General features: G+C 38.1%; 3 protein-coding genes across 3 annotated transcripts; 2 read left to right on the plus strand and 1 right to left on the minus strand.

The window, feature by feature from the left end:
- Nucleotides 1-97: 97 nt before the first annotated feature.
- Nucleotides 98-4,877, plus strand: LOC140050266 (iduronate 2-sulfatase-like). Its single transcript, XM_072095385.1, has 7 exons — nt 98-310; nt 628-770; nt 1,069-1,246; nt 1,461-1,549; nt 1,995-2,372; nt 2,750-2,876; nt 3,128-4,877. Exons 1-7 carry the CDS (start codon nt 238-240, stop codon nt 3,868-3,870), a joined length of 1,731 nt encoding a protein of 576 aa, XP_071951486.1. The 5' UTR covers nt 98-237; the 3' UTR covers nt 3,871-4,877.
- Nucleotides 4,878-4,985: 108 nt separating this feature from the next.
- LOC140050268 (solute carrier family 25 member 43-like) lies at nt 4,986-7,681 on the minus strand. The gene is made up of 4 exons (XM_072095386.1): nt 7,029-7,681; nt 6,563-6,735; nt 6,013-6,147; nt 4,986-5,206 (listed from the first exon to the last, which is right to left on the minus strand). The coding sequence occupies exons 1-4, from the start codon at nt 7,540-7,542 to the stop codon at nt 5,039-5,041; spliced, it is 990 nt and encodes a 329-aa protein (XP_071951487.1). The 5' UTR covers nt 7,543-7,681; the 3' UTR covers nt 4,986-5,038.
- A 76-nt stretch (nt 7,682-7,757) lies between these two features.
- Nucleotides 7,758-26,982, plus strand: LOC140050271 (ufm1-specific protease 2-like). Its single transcript, XM_072095389.1, has 13 exons — nt 7,758-7,863; nt 8,727-8,785; nt 8,966-9,072; nt 9,383-9,480; nt 9,719-9,923; nt 10,191-10,438; nt 10,893-10,971; nt 11,283-11,537; nt 11,755-11,901; nt 12,206-12,483; nt 25,083-25,185; nt 25,563-25,687; nt 26,167-26,982. Exons 1-13 carry the CDS (start codon nt 7,819-7,821, stop codon nt 26,251-26,253), a joined length of 1,836 nt encoding a protein of 611 aa, XP_071951490.1. The 5' UTR covers nt 7,758-7,818; the 3' UTR covers nt 26,254-26,982.
- Nucleotides 26,983-26,989: the final 7 nt, after the last annotated feature.

Genomic DNA, 26,989 nt, shown 5'->3' on the forward strand with positions numbered 1-26,989 from the left:
TCCATACAAACAATTTACCCCCTCTGCTGTCTAAAAACAGACTTCCGTTCATTGTGTTTTTTTCACAGTAAAGTAAAGTCCTTGAGCGGTTGTGTTGAGCAAAGAAAACTTCTATCGGGGCTAGCAGCAACATGAGCACACGTGATAAATAAATAAATAAACAGGAAAAGACGTCAATTTTGGCCGATTGTCCTTGACATTTAGTTGGCCGTTAGTACAGTGAATACAAATCTGGAGATGTTGGGCTTAACATTTCTAAGCATTGGCCTGGTTTACTTCTGCAGTTTCTTGAGTTTTTGTGGAGGTGTGGGTAAGTACATTTACGAGAATAGTTCTCTCGTGCGTTGTGATTAGTTAATAGTTTGAAAACAAAAATTCGTTTTGTGTTGGGGAGGAGAGGGGGGTGGTTCTGGGTCATGTTTTCATATTACTACTAAATTTAACAACTGACCTGCACCATATCAAACTTACAACATTGTTGGGTTGTTAATCAAAACTTTTCAAATAAAAAAAAGCAAATTCTAGGTAAGCTGTAGTAGTAGCAAAGATTTTTAAGTTATAAAATAAAAAAGGCTAATTATAGATATGCATAATTTATGTAGGCCATCTTCATTCCTTACTTTTCAGAAACGGCTCAGAAGCCAAATGTTCTTTTTATTGTTATTGATGACCTTCGACCTGCCCTTGGTTGTTTTGATGACAGAATTTTAACTCCAAATATTGATCAACTTGCAGAAAAGTCAGTTAAATTTACTCAGGCATATGTTCAGGTCAGTATAAATGTTCAGTTCAGGGTCATGAAATCCAGGTGCAAAATAATATTAATAATGAATACAGAATCGACTGTATCAAAAAGGTAAACCTCCAATGTGACTCTCTTTTTGGATCCCAAAGTTGTCCCCTTAATAGAAGTTGAAAAACCAGAAATTCCTGCCCATATTATAATAGGCAACAACCAGTTAAAACCAGTTTACAACAGTGGAATTTGGTTAATGGTATTGACAGGTGTCAAGCTGGAATTTCTCCTGGGACTGTATTATCGTATTTATTATCTTGTTTTTCTTCCAGCAAGCCGTATGTGCCCCAAGCCGCATATCTTTTTTAACAAGCAGACGACCGGACACAACAAAGCTTTATAACTTCTGTTACTACTGGCGTACCTTTGCTGGCAACTACACAACATTACCGCAGCATTTCAAACAAAATGGATATTTTACAGCAAGCGTTGGGAAAATCTTTCACCCAGGTATAATATGAGGGCGCTTTCAATTTGCATCAACCAATGACCGACAAATTAAGTTAATTCTCATTTAAACTCATGCAGAAGTTGGTAATTTTTTTAGGTCCAGGTGACTAAACATTAATGTGTAGGTCCTAGAACGCAAATCAAATGGTCCTTCACTTCTCAGAATAAATTTTCCAACTACCTCACATTCTCACTTTTATTTTTGTTTAAATAGGTAAGGCGTCAGGTAAGAATGATGACTATCCCTATAGTTGGTCTGTACCAGCCTATCATCCACCGACACAACTGAACAAAACATCAAAGGTTGGTATGGTTGATATCACTACAACAATTCACAATTGATGTAGCAGCGAATGCTAATATTTTGACTTGCTTGTCAATATGTTAAACGAATCCAATCATAATATACATTCTCAAAATATTTATGTATTTATTGTCATAGGAATTTAGTTCCCTTTTGTGCTTCCTGCTACTTACTTTGTACAGGTAGTTGTTTGTTTGTTGTTGTTGTTGATTGGCAATAAAGAATAAGAATACCGTATAGGCCCTACTTTATAATTAAATAGAGCATTTCAGACTATATGTGTTACACAAAATGGATAATAAATCATTATTTCTTAAAATACTAAATAAAATATCAATTTTAAAAAATGCATCATTTAACAAAGAAAGAACAATAATACTGTTACGTCAAAAAGTCGAGCAGCATTTTTTGTAAGAAGTATTTTTTGTTATTTTTTTTATTTAGGTTTGCGAAAATCCAGATGGCACTCTTCATGAGAATCTACTCTGTCCCGTTGATGTTGCAAAAATGCCCGAGAAATCGCTACCAGATATTCAGAGCACAAACCATGCGATAGGAATCCTCAAAAACATCTCTTCAAACACAATTAAAGAACCATTCTTTTTAGCGGTCGGGTACCATAAACCACACGTCCCATTCAAGTATCCGAAGGATTTTAAAAAGTTGTACCCATTGAGTTCCGTCTGGATGCCATCCAATAACTTCTTTCCTCCAGGTCTTCCAACTGTTGCCTGGGTTCCATATGATGACATGAGAAAAAGAGAAGATGTAGCAAGTTGGAATGCTAGTTATCCATTTGGTCCAATACCATTAAATTACCAGGTAATTGCAAAATCTATTTTCTTATCATTTTGGTTTAAAATAAATTTATTTCTAAACAGAAGACATGATGGCTGTGGAAAATGGATATAAGCGCTCGCTGGCTAAACCCAGGGGTCCCGGAGCTTATGGGGGCTCCTGAGCAGTGCACAGAGGAAAAAACAGGCATTAATATATGTCCAGCGTTGGAGGGCCACTTAGAGATCCTAAACCAGGGGCCTCAAGTCTCTGCGTTACACCACTGTAGGAGGGCATTAATGTGCATTTGAATTTCAAATTCATGGAATGGGGTGTAGAATAAGATTTCAGAGAAGGTCAGTGGTAAACCCTGATTGCTGTTAACCCAGTATTACAATTGTCCATAATTTTTTTTTCTACAGCGAATGGTTCGTCAAAACTACTTTGCTTCAACGACTTATATCGATTATGAAGTTGGCCGTCTGCTATCAGCATTAGATGAAGCTGGATTGGCAGACAACACTATTATAACATTCAAAGGCGACCATGGTAATTATACAATACTCACCATAGAGTTATTATTAAACTAGAGAGTCTATCAACTCAAACAATCACCATTCAAAATTAGAAACTTTATTAAAGTATAAGCAAAGTAAATGTGAATCATTTTGAATTAAAATGACTACAATTTGGAATAGGATATTTATAACATCCCTCAGTGGTCTTTATAAGAGTAAATTAAACCAGCATTTTAGGTGAATTTTTTTATTTTTTTAATCTTATCGTTTTTTTTTTAAAAGGTTGGCAACTTGGCGAACATGAAGATTGGGCAAAATTCAGCCTATTCAACGAGGCAACCAGAGTGCCATTGTTCTTCCACATTCCTGGTGTCACCACAAAGAAACAGAAAAAACAAGGAGAAACATTCCAATTTATAAACACACTAAAAGATACAAAACTCAAGGAGAAACATTTAAAACGATTAAATGATTTGACAGCGCCTAAAAAATCTTCAATATCGGCTGATCTCACTACAGATGCGTTTGTCGAGCTGGTTGATCTGTTTCCCACTCTTGCGGAACTCGCTGGTCTTCAGGTTCCACCGACATGTCCTTCAAAGCCCTTCAAGACCATGTTATGCACAGAAGGAACCAGCCTTGTGCCTTTGATCAACCAGACAGTATACGGAAAAAAAGATTCTAAAATTATCCAATGGAAAAATGCTACGTTCTCGCAATATCCAAGGCCGTCGGATTACCCATGCTCCCTGACAGATTTATCACCCTATGAGAACATCACTATTATGGGATATTCGATGCAGACAACTAAGTACCGTTATACAGAGTGGATAGGCTTTGATACAAATGACTTCAGTAAAGACTGGAACAAAGTCCATGCAAGAGAGTTGTACATGATGGATTCGGATAAACAAGAAAATTACAACGTTGCCAATAAAGAATCAAATAAAGATCTTATAATAGAATTATCAGGACAGTTGAAGGACGGATGGCGAAATAGTTTACCCATTTTAAAAAACGATTGATCCCTTATTTCTTTTAAAAAAGACAATAGGTCTGTGGTATAAAACAAACAAGGAATGTACAGTACAGGAGAACAGGAGAACCTCTATTAAAGGTCTTTCACACCTGTTCCGGCACAGTTTTGGTCTGTGAATCGAACATCAGTGTTCCATTTTCACGAAACTCCGTGCCAATCGATAAGCGCGTAGCCGTGTGAAAACGTAACATTGATGTTGGGATTTGATTTTCCAGGGCTGGACCGGAACCGTGCCTGAACAGGTGCGAAAGACCCTTTAAGGGGGGAACCTTTGTCCCCTTAATAGGGTTCCTTTGTCCCCTTAATAGGGTTGTCCCAAAGAAGGGGTTCTAGACTATGCATATACAGTAATTTTCAGATAGTAAAGAGGTTGTCTGTACTATGTATATTTCATTTGAATGAAAGAATACAATACTGTACAATAGTATAGGCCTACAGTATTAATTTAGAAGATTATAACGGCGGTTTTATCCATTTTTTTTTGTTTTTCTTTTTATCCATTTTATAACCTTATTTAAATTTACAAATTTTAGTGCATAAAGCTAAATTATATATTTTTGTATACATTTAAAAATAAAATTTTACCATATAAAATTACAGTGTTCATTTCTTGAATTATCAATGAAAATTCTTTAAAATGTAAAACAGATTTTCAACAAAATTTAAACTTTATAGAACTACAATCAGTTCATTCTGTAATTGTGATATTTTCACTGATTATCTGTACTCTATAATAATAAGGTTATATTTGTATGATACAGGCAGAATATGTGATACATATGTGCCACTGTATCATAGACCTTGCCTTTGAATCTGAATATATTATAGATACAGTACCAATAATTGGCTAATCATAGAGATCACTTAATTTCTCCCTGGTTAAATGTATATTCTGTAGATATACATATTGTAAAAATTAACAAATGTAAGTGCCAAACCATCTAAAATCATTGGCCAGATTTTTACATATTTTTAGTAATGAATTATGTATTAAATAAAAAGTCAAATAAAGACACTAAATGCTTTTAAAATTTAAAATTTAATAGTCATTTGATATAATGAAAGGTACTATTATAATTTTTTAATGATTTTTTATCTCTTGTTAACATAATTTGTTTTATTATTTATTATCATTGTCCTTAGGTAATTTGACATCATCTATGATGCGCATTCCATTCTCTCAGCTGATTTGGTTTTAGACTTTGATCGACCCCTGCTACAGGTGCATCGTCCCAGTAGCCCTTTGTGTAACCATTCTGATGTAAGAATCCACGCTTACAAGCCTCAAATGACATGAACATAAGCCCAGCATACGGGACAACCTGAAAGTTTGAAAACAACAGTTTTTATACTTTTCATTTGAATACAATAGACCCACTGCAGCCTTAACTACTATAGACTCCTATTAAGGAGACACCTTCAGGACACAAACAAAATGTTCCCTAATGTCTGTAGTATTATAACATGTACACAGGATGTGTCCCCTTAAAGCTCAGGTATAGGCATGAATTTTAAATATAATATTTGGTTAATTGTACATAAATCAAATATTTGTAACAGAAATCGAGACGAAAAAACATGAATTTCCCTTAATATGGTCAAATACAAAATTTGGCAAAATTTTTTCAGTAGTTAGGTAGTTAACCTAATGTAATAACATGTCTGGTGACTCCCTAGACGGTCAAAAAAGATGGTGGATATATGGTGGATAATTTTTGCTATAGCATGAAAATAAAAATCTGAAGTTGAATAAAAATATCAGAAATGTAATATTCAAGTTATATTACCTATATTTAGTCATCTGATAACATTTTTTACCACACTGTTTATTTTCCATAGCTTTTTAAAATGCCTCTCTATTTACAAAATTTGTGTACAAAAGAATAGAGATTTTACCGTGTAATTTGAACTATCCCCCCACTGATAAGAAAGTGCTTATTTTCAACAAGCTCGTGTAACACAAATAAAATCCCAAAAATTATGAAACATAGGGGAAACTATAGATCGATAATTATTGGAATGTATGATTAATAGAAATTTTTTGCCCGTACCTGGCCTTTAAGAGGGTGTCCCCTTACTGTATATTAAACAACATTTTTGTTAAAAGTATATTTAGACTTTGCATTACCTTACAGATGTTTGCCAAGTTGCCCCGCCATAGTCCCTTATAACCATAAAGTTCAATTGTCTTTGAGAACGCAGAGATCATTCCTCTGAAGTGGACATCAACACCACCACCATTACGCATTACAGAGCTTTGAGCCTAGCATTCATACAAATAACAAATAAATTAATAAATATGCAATTTTACTAGGTAAAGTGAAAAGGGAAGATAAGGGAAAAAAATTTTAAAGAGAAAAAAAAAGAGAAGTGAAAAGGTGAAAAAGAAGGAAAAGGAGAAAAAGAAGAGAAAAGGAGAGGATAGAAGCATAAGAAAAGGCAAGAAAAGATAAATAAGGGAAAGAGAAGAGATGAGGAAAAGAGAAGGGAGAAGGAAAAAGGGAAAGGAAAGGAGAAGGGAACAGGATAAAGAGAAGAGAAGGAATAAGAAAATGAGATAGATGATGGAAAGAGAAGGTACAGTAGAAGAAAAAAGGAAAAGGGAAGGAAACAGGAGAAGATGTTAGAGGAAAGAGAGAGTGAGAAGAAGCAAAGATGTTTTTTCAATTGATACCAACCTGTAATTTCTTTCTAATTGTATCAAATGGAAAAGAAACCGTCTGAGCAAAAGCAGCGGCAACACAGCCGTTGCAGAAGTTTTGCATCGGTGTCAGCATATACCGAGGTTTGTCGCTGAACTGATCCAAGAACTCATAGGTTACAAAAGTACAAGCTGTAAACGGAAGTGCTCCTAGAAAAAGAAATATTGGATTTATTGGATGTGTATATAATTTAATTTAGCATTCTTTTATTAACATAATAATGAGCATGTGGTAATATTAAAAATTCAACTCTCCCATTAACCCGACTCTCTGAAAACTGGAAATTCTCCCCAAAACTAAATTTTTCTTGAGATCCCATAAGGTTCCAATGTGTTTCTACCAAAAAAACACATTCCGAATACCAGAATTTCTGGAAAAGTAGACATAATAGGCCAGAGTGTCTGCGGTATTGGGAGAGTTGACTGTAATGTAGTTGACATACCACAAATGGATACAAACATCCCTTTGTAAAGAGCCAATACGCCTTCTTCCTTGACAATCAACGCAAAAGCGTGAATTATACCGCTGTATCTTGGTTTTTGTGTATGCTGAACGATGAGTCTAGTTTTCACCATATCTGTCGGATAAGTCAGTATACTGGCAACCACTCCTCCTAATGTTCCAGCTGCCATTGAGCTGTACGGAGCCAATCTACCATGTTGATCCGCAAATAAATGTTTAAATTTGTAATATGATGAAAACTGAATTGCACTGAACGGAGAAAGTCTTAAACACCCAATTAGATTACCCTTCCAAAATGCCCGCAGCCCCTGGCTTTTATAAACATTCATAAAAGAATTTAAAAATCCATTTCTGGTGTCTGTTGTGCCAACCTGTGTCAGGATCTTGATGACATCAAGTGGAGAGACAACTGTTCTGCTAACTATACCAGCAACAGCGCCACAAGAAAAATTCTGAAAGTCAGTTAGTCTGTCATCTCGACCAGCTCTTCCCATTTTCAACTGTTTTTTATGCGTAAATTCATAACGAATAATTCATGTAAAATTAGTCACCTTTATCTATTCCAAAAAATAAAAAGATTAACTCTTTTTTAATGAAACTAGGCCAGGTACCTTTCTGGCTCTGCATGCAATTCAACTGAAATCAAGTTTATTTTTCACATGTAATGTTTGCTGCCATCTCTTGGTGTTTGTTTGTTAGTAAAATTTACTCCACAGCACATTCATCGTCCACGATTTGTGTGTGTCTCTCTCGCATCCTAATCGAACAAGATGTTGGTACCATATGTTGAAATTTACAAAGAAAATGTTGTAGAGGTACGAATATAAATCTATTTAGTACTGAAAAGTTCAGTTTTTTGTTAACAAATAGTTGTTATGAAGCTAAAGGGAACTAGTTTAAGTTGCTGGTCAATTCGTCCCACCTGGACGGAACTGAAAAGCAGTCATACTATATACGCACGGTAGACCCGGTGACGCCCGGTAGGCCCGGTCGGTATGCTTGTATGATATCAATATTTAACTTTTTATAATATATTTTTCCAGGAAATACAAGTTAAATATAAAATCTAAAAATTATTGGAATATTGTTAAATGTTTCATCATACATTATCATCAACGCAACGTAACGTGTTAAAATGCCACAAAACATCACTTATCACAGAGGGCGGTCTTCAGTTTTCGTAATAAACCTGGTAATCCTTATTTTCACAGTTTTTCAAATAAAAAATGTCACAAATATCACAATAACATAAATAATTGTAGCATACTTTACTTGAGTTGAGTATCATTAAATCCTACCGGCCCCAACTGGCGATACTATGGTTTATGGAAAATAACTGATACAAGAATAATTAACAAGTGGAACTCGTTGCCCGAATTGATTGTCAATAGCAAGAGTGTAAACTCATTCAAAAACAAACTTGACAAACACTCACACACATATGAGAGAAGAGGCTGAGGCTCCTTACGAGTTTAAAAACTCAGTGCCTCTTAACTTTACTAAAGGTAAGAATTACTAAAGGTAAGAATGGTTTATGGAAAATAATTGTGGTTTTTATGAATTATTTCATTTTTTATTATTGTTAAAAATTCATTCTAATGTACAGTGCCATGATTATTTTAATTTTGCTACAATGAAATACTAATAACAAGTTTTATATATCAATATTCTAATCTAGAGATTAAAATTCAGCAAATCAGAATTTGTGAAGTTTGGTTTCTTACTGGGCAATTACAGGTATGTGGCTTGTGTGCTTTTTCAAAGACATAAAGTACTAACCCACTAGGCCTACTGACTGATATCTTCACAAACAAACACTCTTTGAAGTCAGACGTCCTGTGTACTACAGTGCAGATCACTAACATTCATTTGTGCACCAGATTTTAAAACATACAGTATTTCAATTCTTTTCCTTAGCAATTATGATGAAGTTTCTATAACAATAAGCTCTTGCAGCAGTGTATGTGATTCCAATGATGACGTGGTTTCAACACTAGATGCAACTTCACATGTTCTTTCTGGAGGTACTGCATTCATATTGTTTATACATCCAAAAAAAACTGAATATTTCAACAAAGTTATTTTTCTGTTAAGGCCAACTTACACAGACGAGCAGTAACTGTAAGCGGAAAACCGCGTAGCTTGTCGTAGAATCTGTATCTATCCTGAACAGAAACCACCCGTCCGGTCCGCGTTGTGTGCTAAATGGTCATAAGGAATAACATAATTTCACTATTACCGTTACCGCTCGTCTGTGTAAATTGGCGTTAATACATTTACTTTATAAAGTGAGTTTCAAAAGAAAATAAGTATTTGATTTCTTTCAATATTTAGATACAAGTATAGTAGGACTTTGGTTTAAAACAACAGAAAACGTGGATACTCCTCTCATAGAGAAATTCTGTTTAGAAAAAGTTTCTGATAAATTGAAAGTAAGTTGTACTAATCATACAATATTATTATCAATTTTTTTTTTCTATTTAAAGCTCTGTCTACCCTTTCAAACTTTATGTGACAAAAAAATGATGATGACGTCATATCCCTACCGTATTTGAGCATCATAAATAAATAGGTTTTATTATAATAATAAAGTTAAAAGATCTCACTAGTTACCTAAATCATTATGGTAATTTTGTAATGAGTATTCATAAATTATCTTTATATTTTTAGCCATGGAGAAACTTTCTTGTCATATATGCCTTACCTAAAGATGAAGCCATCACCAGTATACATAGTGAGAATATTTTCATTTATAACAAAGTAGAACATTCAGTAACACCAGCTTCTGTGAACATCCTACAAACGCCTGATTTTTTGCGGACGTTCCGAATCGCTGCTGATCTACCGGTGATGATGACCCTTAGCAAGGATACTGGTGAGTTTAGCCGCTGCATAAATTTGAATATTTGACTCCTGCGCAGAATTATATGCTTGAATGATCAGATACAACGAAGTAACCCTATTGTTAGCACACAAGAGTATCGTCCATTTATTGTTTTCTTTCTCAACTTTTAACACTGTTGATTTGCCTAAATTCAAATTTATTTTTTACATTTATATTGTCTTTTTTGCTTTTGGACATAAATAAATGTCTTTCAATTGAATAAAACAAAATAAATTCTTTATTCATTGTCTTTTTCAGATATAACACGTACGGCAGTGCAACACATCAAAGACTTAAAGCAACAAATTGATTCGGAGAGGACAGTGTTTCATATTAAGAACAGCAGTGTATTGCTAGGTATAGATAAACCAGTAATTGTTAACAATACCAGGATTGATGATGCGACCTCTGCAAAGGAGATATTGAAATACATTGAAGATGATGAGGTGGATAGCTTTAGTGTTAAAAAAGCAAAGAAAACTAAGAAGAAAATCTCAGATGAAGAGGTATGAAATATATTTTTGGTTCTACTACTAGGAATTATTAATAAGGAAGAGGATAAGGAATCTCAATCTAAAAATGTCTTAAGCTCTGTCCACACTATCAAACTAGTTTTACAAAAAAAGTGTGAATAAGGTAGTGATATGCCCAAATATGGTAGTGATATGACATCATCATTTCCATACAGTATACGGGACATATTTTTGTCACATAACGTTTGATAGTGTAGATAGAGCTTATCAAACTAGTTTGACAAAAAACTGTGATGTTCCAAAATATGATAGTGATATACCCAAATATGGTAGTGATATGACATCATCATGTCCATCACATATTTTTGTCACATAAAGGTTGTTAGCTAGACAGAGCTTTAAAGTTCAATTTATTATAATATTGAACCAATGTCGGTTTCTTGTTAGTTCCTTAAATTCCAACTTAATTCTTATGTTTACTTTGTAGGTTGTTGATGTTTCTTTACTGACGCGAATAACACATCCAGCACATAGTATAGCTTCACCAGTGGCTTACTACAAATCTGGTAAATTTATTAAAGATGTATATGTAAAAAAACATGAAAAATGAAGATTAGTTTTCATAAAGTTATTCACTTCTGTAAAAAAACAATTATTTCACATATAAAAAGACAAAAAAAACGTTTAATTTTAACCAAAAAATCTTGTCACGTTTGCTAAATATTTTGTTTTATACTATATGCCTCATTGAAGTATACACTTTCATCATTCACCTCATGCCATTATTTGTACCATTGCACTCATAAACATTCATTTTTTGTATTTATTACTACATTTGATGAAACATTGTATTTTAATTATGTGTTTTATCTTTTAGGGTTAACACAACAAGTACAGTTCGCTCTACCAGTAAATGTTGTGGTTCAAGTAAACGAAAACAAAACTCCAGTTTCCAAACTTCCTAAACTTTTTATCAACGCTGTATGTAAACAATTAGCTGCCATGGCAACATGTGTGCAAAAGTATTCAACAAATGAGATTTGCATTGTAAGGCCATTCCATTTTCAACCATGGGGGTGTAACCAGTTTGTAACAATTATATACCCAGATGGGAAGACTGATAAAGATTTAGGTAGGTTATGTTTTCTTGTCAAAGTATTGACTTACCAAGTATTGATAATTTTCACAAACACACTTTCGATTTGCAATGACTAACAGCCAAACTACATGTGCTCATGCAGAAATATTGAGACATGTTTTCTCACTCTCCACTTTGTAAAAAATAACATACATACAAAAGAAATAGAGCCAACAAATACTAAATTTCCCTTATATCTCTGTTTTTCTAGAATCTGAAAGAAGGACATTACATGAAATGCTGTTACTCCCTCTGGATAAACCGTTACTCAGAAGAAATAGTGCTTATCGCTTCCCAGCTGATAAAAAGAATATTGTGTACTTAGAAAATACACATATTGGTTTAAAAAATGACGGATGTGAGTTACTTGTTTATATTTCGTACAAATATAGCCAAAATGTAATATAATATTTTCTTGATCTTGGAAGTCTTAGGCTCTGTCTACACTATCAAACTTTATGTGAAAAAAAAAGAAGCTAAAATTAGGAATAAAGCAACTGTACATGTCCAATATTACCTCATTGATCTTTAGTAATAATAGTAATAGTAATTGAGTAATAAATGTACATTTTCTTGTACGTACATAAAAGAACTTTTGATGAGATATCGTAGTAATAAATGTATAAATAAATTTGATACTCATATTTCAATTTTTTCCAAAGCTGACGGCAGCAAAGTTTACCTCGTGCAGGGAACCTATTCCTATCACCATTACATGCAAGATAAATTTAACGATGATAAATGGGGTTGTGCTTATCGCTCGTTACAAACCATTGTATCGTGGTTTCGACATCAAGGCTACACAGACGTGCCAGTACCGAGTCATAGGGTAATCCAACAGACCTTAGTCGATGTTGGGGATAAAGATGCTAAGTTTGTCGGTTCTAGAAATTGGATTGGATCGATAGAAGTGTGCACTGTTCTTGACCAACTGCTAGAGGTAAAGTCCGTTTTCCACTAGGCAAATTTATTTGCGCAAATCGAAAGTGCGCATGCGTATTAATATTTTTCATCTACCTTTTGTGAAGTGGAAAAATGCACAACCAATCATAACTCAAGAATGTTTGATTTGCGCAAATATATTCGCTGATGAAAACAAGACTAAGGGTCTTGGCTCTTTTCATACTTGTAATAACTACTGAAATATTTATCATTAAAGAAGACAGTATATTATATTAGTATGGAACGCCTCCTCTGCCTTCAGTTCACATTTATCATGCAGTACACACCAATCGTCATGCAGTACACACCAATCGTCATGCAGTACACACCAATGGTCATGCAGTACACACCAATGGTCATGCAGTACACACCAATCGTCGTTCACATTTATCATGCAGTACACACCAATGGTTATGCAGTACACACCAATCGTCATGCAGTACACACCAATGGTCATGCAGTACACACCAATCGTCATGCAGTACACACCAAACATCATGCAGTACACACCAATCGTCATGCAGTACACACCAAACATCATGCAGTACACACCAATGGTCATGCAGTACACACCAATTGTCATGCAGTACACACCAATCGTCATGCAGTACACACCAATCGTCATGCAGTGAAATATTGCGTAATTTATACCGCCACCTATCGACAAAATCGAATATCACGTGACGTTTATTAGACGGCTGTAAAACTAGGCCATCGACTCTAAGATTTCTTTTATGTTTGACATACTGTACTTATTTTAACCGCTACACATCTCTGTGAATGCTCTGTTTTTTATATATACAATAATTTATTATGCGAGACACAGGCGTATGGAACGCCTCCTCTGCCTTCAGTTCACATTTATCATGCAGTACACACCAATCGTCATGCAGTACACACCAATGGTCATGCAGTACACACCAATGGTCATGCAGTACACACCAATGGTCATGCAGTACACACCAATCGTCGTTCACATTTATCATGCAGTACACACCAATGGTTATGCAGTACACACCAATCGTCATGCAGTACACACCAATGGTCATGCAGTACACACCAATCGTCATGCAGTACACACCAAACATCATGCAGTACACACCAATCGTCATGCAGTACACACCAATGGTCATGCAGTACACACCAATTGTCATCCAGTACACACCAATCGTCATGCAGTACACACCAATCGTCATGCAGTGAAATATTGCGTAATTTATACCGCCACCTATCGACAAAATCGAATATCACGTGACGTTTATTAGACGGCTGTAAAACTAGGCCATCGACTCTAAGATTTCTTTTATGTTTGACATACTGTACTTATTTTAACCGCTACACATCTCTGTGAATGCTCTGTTTTTTATATATACAATAATTTATTATGCGAGACACAGGCGCGGCTAGGAGGCCATTGCAATTATTGAATTCCATAAAAGAAGTTTAAATAGTCTTAGTTTTACAGCCGTCTAATAAACCTCACGTGATATTCGATTTTGTCGATAGGTGGCGGTATAAATTACGCAATATTTGACTGCATGACGATTGGTGTGTACTGCATGACGATTGGTGTGTACTGCATGACAATTGGTGTGTACTGCATAATGTTTGGTGTGTACTGCATGACGATTGGTGTGTACTGCATGACGATTGGTGTGTACTGCATGATAAATGTGAACGACGATTGGTGTGTACTGCATGACAATTGGTGTGTACTGCATGACCATTGGTGTGTACTGCATGACGATTGGTGTGTACTACATGACGATTGGTGTGTACTGCATGATGTTTGGTGTGTACTGCATGACGATTGGTGTGTACTGCATGACGATTGGTGTGTACTGCATGACCATTGGTGTGTACTGCATGACGATTGGTGTGTACTGCATGATAAATGTGAACTGAAGGCAGAGGAGGCGTTCCATACAGGCGCGGCTAGGAGGCCATTGCAATTATTGAATTCCATAAAAGAAGTTTAAATAGTCTTAGTTTTATGGAACGCCTCCTCTGCCTTCAGTTCACAATGGTCATGCAGTACACACCAATGGTCATGCAGTACACACCAATGGTCATGCAGTACACACCAATGGTCATGCAGTACATACCAATGGTCATGCAGTACACACCAATCGTCGTTCACATTTATCATGCAGTACACACCAATGGTCATGCAGTACACACCAATGGTCATGCAGTACACACCAATCGTCATGCAGTACACACCAAACATCATGCAGTACACACCAATCGTCATGCAGTACACACAAAACATCATGCAGTACACACCAATGGTCATGCAGTACACACCAATTGTCATGCAGTACACACCAATCGTCATGCAGTACACACCAATCGTCATGCAGTGAAATATTGCGTAATTTATACCGCCACCTATCGACAAAATCGAATATCACGTGACGTTTATTAGACGGCTGTAAAACTAGGCCATCGACTCTAAGATTTCTTTTATGTTTGACATACTGTACTTATTTTAACCGCTACACATCTCTGTGAATGCTCTGTTTTTTATATGTACAATAATTTACTATGCGAGACACAGGCGCGGCTAGGAGGCCATTGCAATTATTGAATTCCATAAAAGAAGTTTAAATAGTCTTAGTTTTACAGCCGTCTAATAAACCTCACGTGATATTCGATTTTGTCGATAGGTGGCGGTATAAATTACGCAAGATTTGACTGCATGACGATTGGTGTGTACTGCATGACAATTGGTGTGTACTGCATAATGTTTGGTGTGTACTGCATGACGATTGGTGTGTACTGCATGACGATTGGTGTGTACTGCATGATAAATGTGAACGACGATTGGTGTGTACTGCATGACAATTGGTGTGTACTGCATGACCATTGGTGTGTACTGCATGACGATTGGTGTGTACTGCATGACGATTGGTGTGTACTGCATGATGTTTGGTGTGTACTGCATGACGATTGGTGTGTACTGCATGACGATTGGTGTGTACTGCATGACCATTGGTGTGTACTGCATGACGATTGGTGTGTACTGCATGACGATTGGTGTGTACTGCATGATAAATGTGAACTGAAGGCAGAGGAGGCGTTCCATATAGTTTTACAGCCGTCTAATAAACCTCACGTGATATTCGATTTTGTCGATAGGTGGCGGTATAAATTACGCAATATTTGACTGCATGACGATTGGTGTGTACTGCATGACGATTGGTGTGTACTGCATGACAATTGGTGTGTACTGCATAATGTTTGGTGTGTACTGCATGACGATTGGTGTGTACTGCATGACGATTGGTGTGTACTGCATGATAAATGTGAACGACGATTGGTGTGTACTGCATGACAATTGGTGTGTACTGCATGACCATTGGTGTGTACTGCATGACGATAGGTGTGTACTGCATGACGATTGGTGTGTACTGCATGATGTTTGGTGTGTACTGCATGACGATTGGTGTGTACTGCATGACGATTGGTGTGTACTGCATGACCATTGGTGTGTACTGCATGACCATTGGTATGTACTGCATGACGATTGGTGTGTACTGCATGATAAATGTGAACTGAAGGCAGAGGAGGCGTATGGAACGCCTCCTCTGCCTTCAGTTCACATTTATCATGCAGTACATATGGAACGCCTCCTCTGCCTTCAGTTCACATTTATCATGCAGTACACACCAATCGTCATGCAGTACACACCAATCGTCATGCAGTACACACCAATGGTCATGCAGTACACACCAATCGTCATGCAGTACACACCAATCGTCATGCAGTACACACCAAACATCATGCAGTACACACCAATCGTCATGCAGTACACACCAATCGTCATGCAGTACACACCAATCGTCGTTCACATTTATCATGCAGTACACACCAATCATCATGCAGTACACACCAATCGTCATGCAGTACACACCAAACATCATGCAGTACACACCAATTGTCATGCAGTACACACCAATCGTCATGCAGTACACACCAATCGTCATGCAGTCAAATATTGCGTAATTTATACCGCCACCTATCGACAAAATCGAATATCACGTGAGGTTTATTAGACGGCTGTAAAACTAAGACTATTTAAACTTCTTTTATGGAATTCAATAATTGCAATGGCCTCCTAGCCGCGCCTGTGTCTCGCATAATAAATTATTGTATATATAAAAAAACAGAGCATTCACAGAGATGTGTAGCGGTTAAAATAAGTACAGTATGTCAAACATAAAAGAAATCTTAGAGGCGATGGCCTAGTTTTACAGCCGTCTAATAAACGTCACGTGATTTTCGATTTTGTCGATAGGTGGCGGTATAAATTACGCAAAATTTCACTGCATGACGATTGGTGTGTACTGCATGACGATTGGTGTGTACTGCATGACAATTGGTGTGTACTGCATGACCATTGGCGTGTACTGCATGATGTTTGGTGTGTACTGCATGACGATTGGTGTGTACTGCATGATGTTTGGTGTGTACTGCATGACGATTGGTGTGTACTGCATGACGATTGGTGTGTACTGCATGACGATTGGTGTGTACTGCATGACCATTGGTGTGTACTGCATGATAAATGTGAACGACGATTGGTGTGTACTGCATGACCATTGGTGTGTACTGCATGACCATTGGTGTGTACTGCATGACCATTGGTGTGTACTGCATGACGATTGGTGTGTACTGCATGACCATTGTGAACTGAAGGCAGAGGAGGCGTTCCATAAGTACACACCAATCGTAATGCAGTACACACCAATCGTCATGCAGTACACACCAATCGTCATGCAGTACACACCAATCGTCATGCAGTACACACCAAACATCATGCAGTACACACCAATCGTCATGCAGTACACACCAATCGTCATGCAGTACACACCAATGGTCATGCAGTACACACCAATTGTCATGCAGTACACACCAATCGTCGTTCACATTTATCATGCAGTACACACCAATCGTCATGCAGTACACACCAATCGTCATGCAGTACACACCAATCGTCATGCAGTACACACCAAACATCATGCAGTACACACCAATTGTCATGCAGTACACACCAATCGTCATGCAGTACACACCAATCGTCATGCAGTCAAATATTGCGTAATTTATACCGCCACCTATCGACAAAATCGAATATCACGTGAGTTTTATTAGACGGCTGTAAAACTATATGGAACGCCTCCTCTGCCTTCAGTTCACATTTATCATGCAGTACACACCAATCGTCATGCAGTACACACCAATGGTCATGCAGTACACACCAATGGTCATGCAGTACACACCAATGGTCATGCAGTACACACCAATCGTCGTTCACATTTATCATGCAGTACACACCAATGGTTATGCAGTACACACCAATCGTCATGCAGTACACACCAATGGTCATGCAGTACACACCAATCGTCATGCAGTACACACCAAACATCATGCAGTACACACCAATCGTCATGCAGTACACACCAAACATCATGCAGTACACACCAATGGTCATGCAGTACACACCAATTGTCATGCAGTACACACCAATCGTCATGCAGTACACACCAATCGTCATGCAGTGAAATATTGCGTAATTTATACCGCCACCTATCGACAAAATCGAATATCACGTGACGTTTATTAGACGGCTGTAAAACTAGGCCATCGACTCTAAGATTTCTTTTATGTTTGACATACTGTACTTATTTTAACCGCTACACATCTCTGTGAATGCTCTGTTTTTTATATATACAATAATTTATTATGCGAGACACAGGCGCGGCTAGGAGGCCATTGCAATTATTGAATTCCATAAAAGAAGTTTAAATAGTCTTAGTTTTACAGCCGTCTAATAAACCTCACGTGATATTCGATTTTGTCGATAGGTGGCGGTATAAATTACGCAATATTTGACTGCATGACGATTGGTGTGTACTGCATGACGATTGGTGTGTACTGCATGACAATTGGTGTGTACTGCATAATGTTTGGTGTGTACTGCATGACGATTGGTGTGTACTGCATGACGATTGGTGTGTACTGCATGATAAATGTGAACGACGATTGGTGTGTACTGCATGACAATTGGTGTGTACTGCATGACCATTGGTGTGTACTGCATGACGATTGGTGTGTACTACATGACGATTGGTGTGTACTGCATGATGTTTGGTGTGTACTGCATGACGATTGGTGTGTACTGCATGACGATTGGTGTGTACTGCATGACCATTGGTGTGTACTGCATGACGATTGGTGTGTACTGCATGACGATTGGTGTGTACTGCATGATAAATGTGAACTGAAGGCAGAGGAGGCGTTCCATAAAACTAAGACTATTTAAACTTCTTTTATGGAATTCAATAATTGCAATGGCCTCCTAGCCGCGTATGGAACGCCTCCTCTGCCTTCAGTTCACAATGGTCATGCAGTACACACCAGTCGTCATGCAGTACACACCAATGGTCATGCAGTACACACCAATGGTCATGCAGTACACACCAATGGTCATGCAGTACACACCAATCGTCGTTCACATTTATCATGCAGTACACACCAATGGTCATGCAGTACACACCAATTGTCATGCAGTACACACCAATGGTCATGCAGTACACATCAATCGTCATGCAGTACACACCAAACATCATGCAGTACACACCAATCGTCATGCAGTACACACCAAACATCATGCAGTACACACCAATGGTCATGCAGTACACACCAATTGTCATGCAGTACACACCAATCGTCATGCAGTGAAATATTGCGTAATTTATACCGCCACCTATCGACAAAATCGAATATCACGTGACGTTTATTAGACGGCTGTAAAACTAGGCCATCGACTCTAAGATTTCTTTTATGTTTGACATACTGTACTTATTTTAACCGCTACACATCTCTGTGAATGCTCTGTTTTTTATATATACAATAATTTATTATGCGAGACACAGGCGTATGGAACGCCTCCTCTGCCTTCAGTTCACAATGGTCATGCAGTACACACCAATCGTCATGCAGTACACACCAATCGTCATGCAGTACACACCAATGGTCATGCAGTACACACCAATGGTCATGCAGTACACACCAATCGTCGTTCACATTTATCATGCAGTACACACCAATGGTCATGCAGTACACACCAATCGTCATGCAGTACACACCAATGGTCATGCAGTACACACCAATCGTCATGCAGTACACACCAAACCTCATGCAGTACACACCAATCGTCATGCAGTACACACCAAACATCATGCAGTACACACCAATGGTCATGCAGTACACACCAATTGTCATGCAGTACACACCAATCGTCATGCAGTACACACCAATCGTCATGCAGTACACACCAATCGTCATGCAGTGAAATTTTGCGTAATTTATACCGCCACCTATCGACAAAATCGAAAATCACGTGACGTTTATTAGACGGCTGTAAAACTAGGCCATCGACTCTAAGATTTCTTTTATGTTTGACATACTGTACTTATTTTAACCGCTACACATCTCTGTGAATGCTCTGTTTTTTTATATATACAATCATTTATTATGCGAGACACAGGCGCGGCTAGGAGGCCATTGCAATTATTGAATTCCATAAAAGAAGTTTAAATAGTCTTAGTTTTACAGCCGTCTAATAAACCTCACGTGATATTCGATTTTGTCGATAGGTGGCGGTATAAATTACGCAATATTTGACTGCATGACGATTGGTGTGTACTGCATGACAATTGGTGTGTACTGCATGATGTTTGGTGTGTACTGCATGACGATTGGTGTGTACTGCATGACGATTGGTGTGTACTGCATGATAAATGTGAACGACGATTGGTGTGTACTGCATGACAATTGGTGTGTACTGCATGACCATTGGTGTGTACTGCATGACGATTGGTGTGTACTGCATGACGATTGGTGTGTACTGCATGACGATTGGTGTGTACTGCATGATGTTTGGTGTGTACTGCATGACGATTGGTGTGTACTGCATGACGATTGGTGTGTACTGCATGACCATTGGTGTGTACTGCATGACGATTGGTGTGTACTGCATGACGATTGGTGTGTACTGCATGATAAATGTGAACTGAAGGCAGAGGAGGCGTTCCATACAGGCGCGGCTAGTATGGAACGCCTCCTCTGCCTTCAGTTCACATTTATCATGCAGTACACACCAATCGTCATGCAGTACACACCAATCGTCATGCAGTACACACCAATGGTCATGCAGTACACACCAATCGTCATGCAGTACACACCAATCGTCATGCAGTACACACCAAACATCATGCAGTACACACCAATCGTCATGTAGTACACACCAATCGTCATGCAGTACACACCAATGGTCATGCAGTACACACCAATTGTCATGCAGTACACACCAATCGTCGTTCACATTTATCATGCAGTACACACCAATCGTCATGCAGTACACACCAATCGTCATGCAGTACACACCAAACATTATGCAGTACACACCAATTGTCATGCAGTACACACCAATCGTCATGCAGTACACACCAATCGTCATGCAGTCAAATATTGCGTAATTTATACCGCCACCTATCGACAAAATCGAATATCACGTGAGGTTTATTAGACGGCTGTAAAACTAAGACTATTTAAACTTCTTTTATGGAATTCAATAATTGCAATGGCCTCCTAGCCGCGCCTGTGTCTCGCATAATAAATTATTGTATATATAAAAAACAGAGCATTCACAGAGATGTGTAGCGGTTAAAATAAGTACAGTATGTCAAACATAAAAGAAATCTTAGAGTCGATGGCCTAGTTTTACAGCCGTCTAATAAACGTCACGTGATATTCGATTTTGTCGATAGGTGGCGGTATAAATTACGCAATATTTCACTGCATGACGATTGGTGTGTACTGCATGACGATTGGTGTGTACTGCATGACAATTGGTGTGTACTGCATGACCATTGGTGTGTACTGCATGATGTTTGGTGTGTACTGCATGACGATTGGTGTGTACTGCATGATGTTTGGTGTGTACTGCATGACGATTGGTGTGTACTGCATGACCATTGGTGTGTACTGCATGACGATTGGTGTGTACTGCATAACCATTGGTGTGTACTGCATGATAAATGTGAACGACGATTGGTGTGTACTGCATGACCATTGGTGTGTACTGCATGACCATTGGTGTGTACTGCATGACCATTGGTGTGTACTGCATGACGATTGGTGTGTACTGCATGATAAATGTGAACTGAAGGCAGAGGAGGCATATGGAACGCCTCCTCTGCCTTCAGTTCACATTTATCATGCAGTACACACCAATGGTCATGCAGTACACACCAATGGTCATGCAGTACACACCAATCGTCATGCAGTACACACCAATCGTCATGCAGTACACACCAAACATCATGCAGTACACACCAATCGTCATGCAGTACACACCAATGGTCATGCAGTACACATCAATCGTCATGCAGTACACACCAATGGTCATGCAGTACACACCAATTGTCATGCAGTACACACCAATCGTCGTTCACATTTATCATGCAGTACACACCAATCGTCATGCAGTACACACCAATCGTCATGCAGTACACACCAAACATCATGCAGTACACACCAATCGTCATGCAGTACACACCAATCGTCATGCAGTCAAATATTGCGTAATTTATACCGCCACCTATCGACAAAATCGAATATCACGTGAGGTTTATTAGACGGCTGTAAAACTAAGACTATTTAAACTTCTTTTATGGAATTCAATAATTGCAATGGCCTCCTAGCCGCGCCCGTGTCTCGCATAATAAATTATTGTATATATAAAAAACAGAGCATTCACAGAGATGTGTAGCGGTTAAAATAAGTACAGTATGTCAAACATAAAAGAAATCTTAGAGTCGATGGCCTAGTTTTACAGCCGTCTAATAAACGTCACGTGATATTCGATTTTGTCGATAGGTGGCGGTATAAATTACGCAATATTTCACTGCATGACGATTGGTGTGTACTGCATGACGATTGGTGTGTACTGCATGACAATTGGTGTGTACTGCATGACCATTGGTGTGTACTGCATGATGTTTGGTGTGTACTGCATGACGATTGGTGTGTACTGCATGATGTTTGGTGTGTACTGCATGACGATTGGTGTGTACTGCATGACCATTGGTGTGTACTGCATGACGATTGGTGTGTACTGCATGACCATTGGTGTGTACTGCATGATAAATGTGAACGACGATTGGTGTGTACTGCATGACCATTGGTGTGTACTGCATGACCATTGGTGTGTACTGCATGACCATTGGTGTGTACTGCATGACGATTGGTGTGTACTGCATGACCATTGTGAACTGAAGGCAGAGGAGGCGTTCCATAGGCTAGGAGGCCATTGCAATTATTGAATTCCATAAAAGAAGTTTAAATAGTCTTAGTTTTACAGCCGTCTAATAAACCTCACGTGATATTCGATTTTGTCGATAGGTGGCGGTATAAATTACGCAATATTTGACTGCATGACGATTGGTGTGTACTGCATGACGATTGGTGTGTACTGCATGACAATTGGTGTGTACTGCATGATGTTTGGTGTGTACTGCATGACGATTGGTGTGTACTGCATGACGATTGGTGTGTACTGCATGATAAATGTGAACGACGATTGGTGTGTACTGCATGACAATTGGTGTGTACTGCATGACCATTGGTGTGTACTGCATGACGATTGGTGTGTACTGCATGACGATTGGTGTGTACTGCATGACGATTGGTGTGTACTGCATGATGTTTGGTGTGTACTGCATGACGATTGGTGTGTACTGCATGACGATTGGTGTGTACTGCATGACCATTGGTGTGTACTGCATGACGATTGGTGTGTACTGCATGACGATTGGTGTGTACTGCATGATAAATGTGAACTGAAGGCAGAGGAGGCGTTCCATACTCCTCTGCCTTCAGTTCACATTTATCATGCAGTACACACCAATCGTCATGCAGTACACACCAATCGTCATGCAGTACACACCAATGGTCATGCAGTACACACCAATCATCATGCAGTACACACCAATCGTCATGCAGTACACACCAAACATCATGCAGTACACACCAATCGTCATGCAGTACACACCAATCGTCATGCAGTACACACCAATCGTCATGCAGTACACACCAATGGTCATGCAGTACACACCAATTGTCATGCAGTACACACCAATCGTCGTTCACATTTATCATGCAGTACACACCAATCGTCATGCAGTACACACCAATTGTCATGCAGTACACACCAATCGTCATGCAGTACACACCAATCGTCATGCAGTACACACCAATCGTCATGCAGTCAAATATTGCGTAATTTATACCGCCACCTATCGACAAAATCGAATATCACGTGAGGTTTATTAGACGGCTGTAAAACTAAGACTATTTAAACTTCTTTTATGGAATTCAATAATTGCAATGGCCTCCTAGCCGCGCCTGTGTCTCGCATAATAAATTATTGTATATATAAAAAACAGAGCATTCACAGAGATGTGTAGCGGTTAAAATAAGTACAGTATGTCAAACATAAAAGAAATCTTAGAGTCGATGGCCTAGTTTTACAGCCGTCTAATAAAGGTCACGTGATATTCGATTTTGTCGATAGGTGGCGGTATAAATTAGGCAATATTTCACTGCATGACGATTGGTGCGTACTGCATGACAATTGATGTGTACTGCATGATGTTTGGTGTGTACTGCATGACGATTGGTGTGTACTGCATGATGTTTGGTGTGTACTGCATGACGATTGATGTGTACTGCATGACCATTGGTGTGTACTGCATGACGATTGGTGTGTACTGCATGACCATTGGTGTGTACTGCATGATAAATGTGAACGACGATTGGTGTGTACTGCATGACCATTGGTGTGTACTGCATGACCATTGGTGTGTACTGCATGACCATTGGTGTGTACTGCATGACCATTGGTGTGTACTGCATGACGACTGGTGTGTACTGCATGACCATTGTGAACTGAAGGCAGAGGAGGCGTTCCATAGATGGCCTAGTTTTACAGCCGTCTAATAAACGTCACGTGATATTCGATTTTGTCGATAGGTGGCGGTATAAATTATGCAATATTTCACTGCATGACGATTGGTGTGTACTGCATGACGATTGGTGTGTACTGCATGACAATTGGTGTGTACTGCATGACCATTGGTGTGTACTGCATGATGTTTGGTGTGTACTGCATGACGATTGGTGTGTACTGCATGATGTTTGGTGTGTACTGCATGACGATTGGTGTGTACTGCATGACCATTGGTGTGTACTGCATGATAAATGTGAACGACGATTGGTGTGTACTGCATGACCATTGGTGTGTACTGCATGACCATTGGTGTGTACTGCATGACCATTGGTGTGTACTGCATGACGATTGGTGTGTACTGCATGACCATTGTGAACTGAAGGCAGAGGAGGCGTTCCATAGAGGCGTTCCATATATTAGTTCATTTAAAATTTGTGTTCAAGTTTTTATTTAGTAGAAACCTTATTTATGTATGTTGTATACAAATTGTCTTAAATTAATGTGTTTGTTATTTGTAGGTTACCTCAAAAATAATGTTTGTAAATACTGGCTCTGAAATGGCTAACAAAGGCAGAGAATTAGCCCACCATTTTGAAACACAGGGAACACCAATCATGATAGGTAAGCACTGTCTACACTATCCAACTTTATGTGACAAAAAAATGTGATATGATGTGCTCATATATGGACATGATGATGTCATCACTACCATACTTGTTTTGTAGGGGCCCTCATGAGACAAGCTTATGCTTCTAGTGCGGGCCCCAGTTGTTGTTGTCATAATAATAACTGAATAAATGTATATGAACTATACTTTAGTATATCACTACCATTTCGGCATGTCACACCCTTTTTGTCAAACTAGTTTGATAGTGTAGACAGAGCTGTAGTGTCCCCTACCCAAGAATTAGAAGTGTTCTCAACATGTACTTAGCATAAATTATGATTACGTCAGAGTAGGGAAAACATCTGACCAATTTATCCTCTCTTACCCACAGGTGGAGGTGTGTTAGCTCACACTATTCTGGGTGTTGACTTCAATGATAAATCTGGTGCTTTAAAGTTCCTTATTCTAGATCCACATTATACAGGCTCAGAAGACATTAAAATCATACAGGATAAGGTGTGTTAGCATTTTTATTTTTGTTTATCACTGGTTGAGTGGCTAAGCTCTTTTGATGTCTTCTCTACTGATATTAAACAAATCGCCTCTCTTTTTCTACCACATCAATATAAACCTCTGGTCTTGGTAAAAACTTGTAAGCTTCTTGCCAATATCATTGATCTTCTGCTCTAAAAAGCATTATTTTTTAGCTAAGTAGGTGAGTGGAGTTGTGGTTTAGCAGTTATAATGCTTGCGTACCAAGGGTCCTGGGTTCAAGTCCTGTCAGTGTCAGGATTTTTTCTAATGAAAAAAGTTATAACTCCACTCCAAAAGACTTGTAATAAGACTTTGTTTATATAGAGCATCTTGTGTTTGTCTTGTGAACAGGATTGCCACCTTTAAGAAGGATAGTGAATAAATTCTCTTATGATTATCATTGGCAATTTGCCTAAATATATAAAGAAGAAAGAGAATTACTATATTATTTTCTCTACTAGGGCTGGTGTGGATGGAAAGGTAGCGACTTCTGGGATCCAAATGTGTTCTACAATATGTGTTTACCTCAGAGGCCACATGTTATTTAAAATCAAATCAAGATAAATTCTGGGCATTGTGCATTAAAATATATATATATATATAAATACTGTTTAATGGCAGAAGACCCAGATAGCAGAGATTAATTTTATCCATAATCCGTGCCTAAGAGCTTTTTTTCTCAGGCACCAGAGATCCGTTACACTCCATCTCTGTTTCAATTCAAACCTCTCCTGAAAACTCACCTATTTCAATAGTTATTCTTTTCATATTGCGCTGTGAGACTCTGGTAAAGAGCGCTTTATAAATCAATATTATTATTATTGTTACTGATTTACAATCTGCTGAATGTTCAGTAACCAAGAAGGTAGTCCACTGTAAACAAATCTTGCTTATAACGCAAAATGCAGGGCGCCTCTAGTGCAGTAATTGCATTTTTTGCATATATTAAGATACATTAATTTTCATGTGAATTTCAGAATGTTCAATGGTTTGATATAATTGTCTCTTTCTGTTTAAAATACAGTCAGTTTATTTTATGATCATGTTTAAAAGAAATTATATTTTTAGGTATATTTAGTATTGATATTTTTAGAATAAACCAGTGGCAGAACAGCTCACTGGCACGACCCGGAGGAAATAGAGGCTTTAAAATATGTTGAAAAATCCCTGAAGCCTCAGAGCCATGGGCCTCAGCGTTACGTCACTGGAATAAACTCTCTTCAATTAAAGAATGTTTATTATGTACATCGTACAAAATAATGAAACTTGTGTTCTTTTTGCTGC

Source organism: Antedon mediterranea, chromosome 5 (assembly GCF_964355755.1).
Source record: "Antedon mediterranea chromosome 5, ecAntMedi1.1, whole genome shotgun sequence".
Taxonomy (NCBI): Eukaryota; Metazoa; Echinodermata; class Crinoidea; order Comatulida; family Antedonidae; genus Antedon; species Antedon mediterranea.

What these genes read in the sequence shown, in the direction of transcription:
- LOC140050266 (XM_072095385.1), top strand. Translation starts at nt 238, where the DNA reads ATGTTGGGCTTAACATTTCTAAGCATTGGCCTGGTTTACTTCTGCAGT. An exon ending in TGGGAAAATCTTTCACCCAG is followed by an intron (nt 1,247 to 1,460) that starts GTATAATATGAG and finishes TTGTTTAAATAG; the next exon opens with GTAAGGCGTCAGGTAAGAAT. An exon ending in AACTGAACAAAACATCAAAG is followed by an intron (nt 1,550 to 1,994) that starts GTTGGTATGGTT and finishes TTTTTTATTTAG; the next exon opens with GTTTGCGAAAATCCAGATGG.
- LOC140050268 (XM_072095386.1), bottom strand. Translation starts at nt 7,542, where the DNA reads ATGGGAAGAGCTGGTCGAGATGACAGACTAACTGACTTTCAGAATTTT. An exon ending in GATGTTTGTATCCATTTGTG is followed by an intron (nt 6,736 to 7,028) that starts GTATGTCAACTA and finishes TTCTTTTTCTAG; the next exon opens with GAGCACTTCCGTTTACAGCT. An exon ending in CAATTAGAAAGAAATTACAG is followed by an intron (nt 6,148 to 6,562) that starts GTTGGTATCAAT and finishes TATGAATGCTAG; the next exon opens with GCTCAAAGCTCTGTAATGCG.
- LOC140050271 (XM_072095389.1), top strand. Translation starts at nt 7,819, where the DNA reads ATGTTGGTACCATATGTTGAAATTTACAAAGAAAATGTTGTAGAG. An exon ending in TTCTTACTGGGCAATTACAG is followed by an intron (nt 8,786 to 8,965) that starts GTATGTGGCTTG and finishes TCTTTTCCTTAG; the next exon opens with CAATTATGATGAAGTTTCTA. An exon ending in GAAGACTGATAAAGATTTAG is followed by an intron (nt 11,538 to 11,754) that starts GTAGGTTATGTT and finishes CTGTTTTTCTAG; the next exon opens with AATCTGAAAGAAGGACATTA.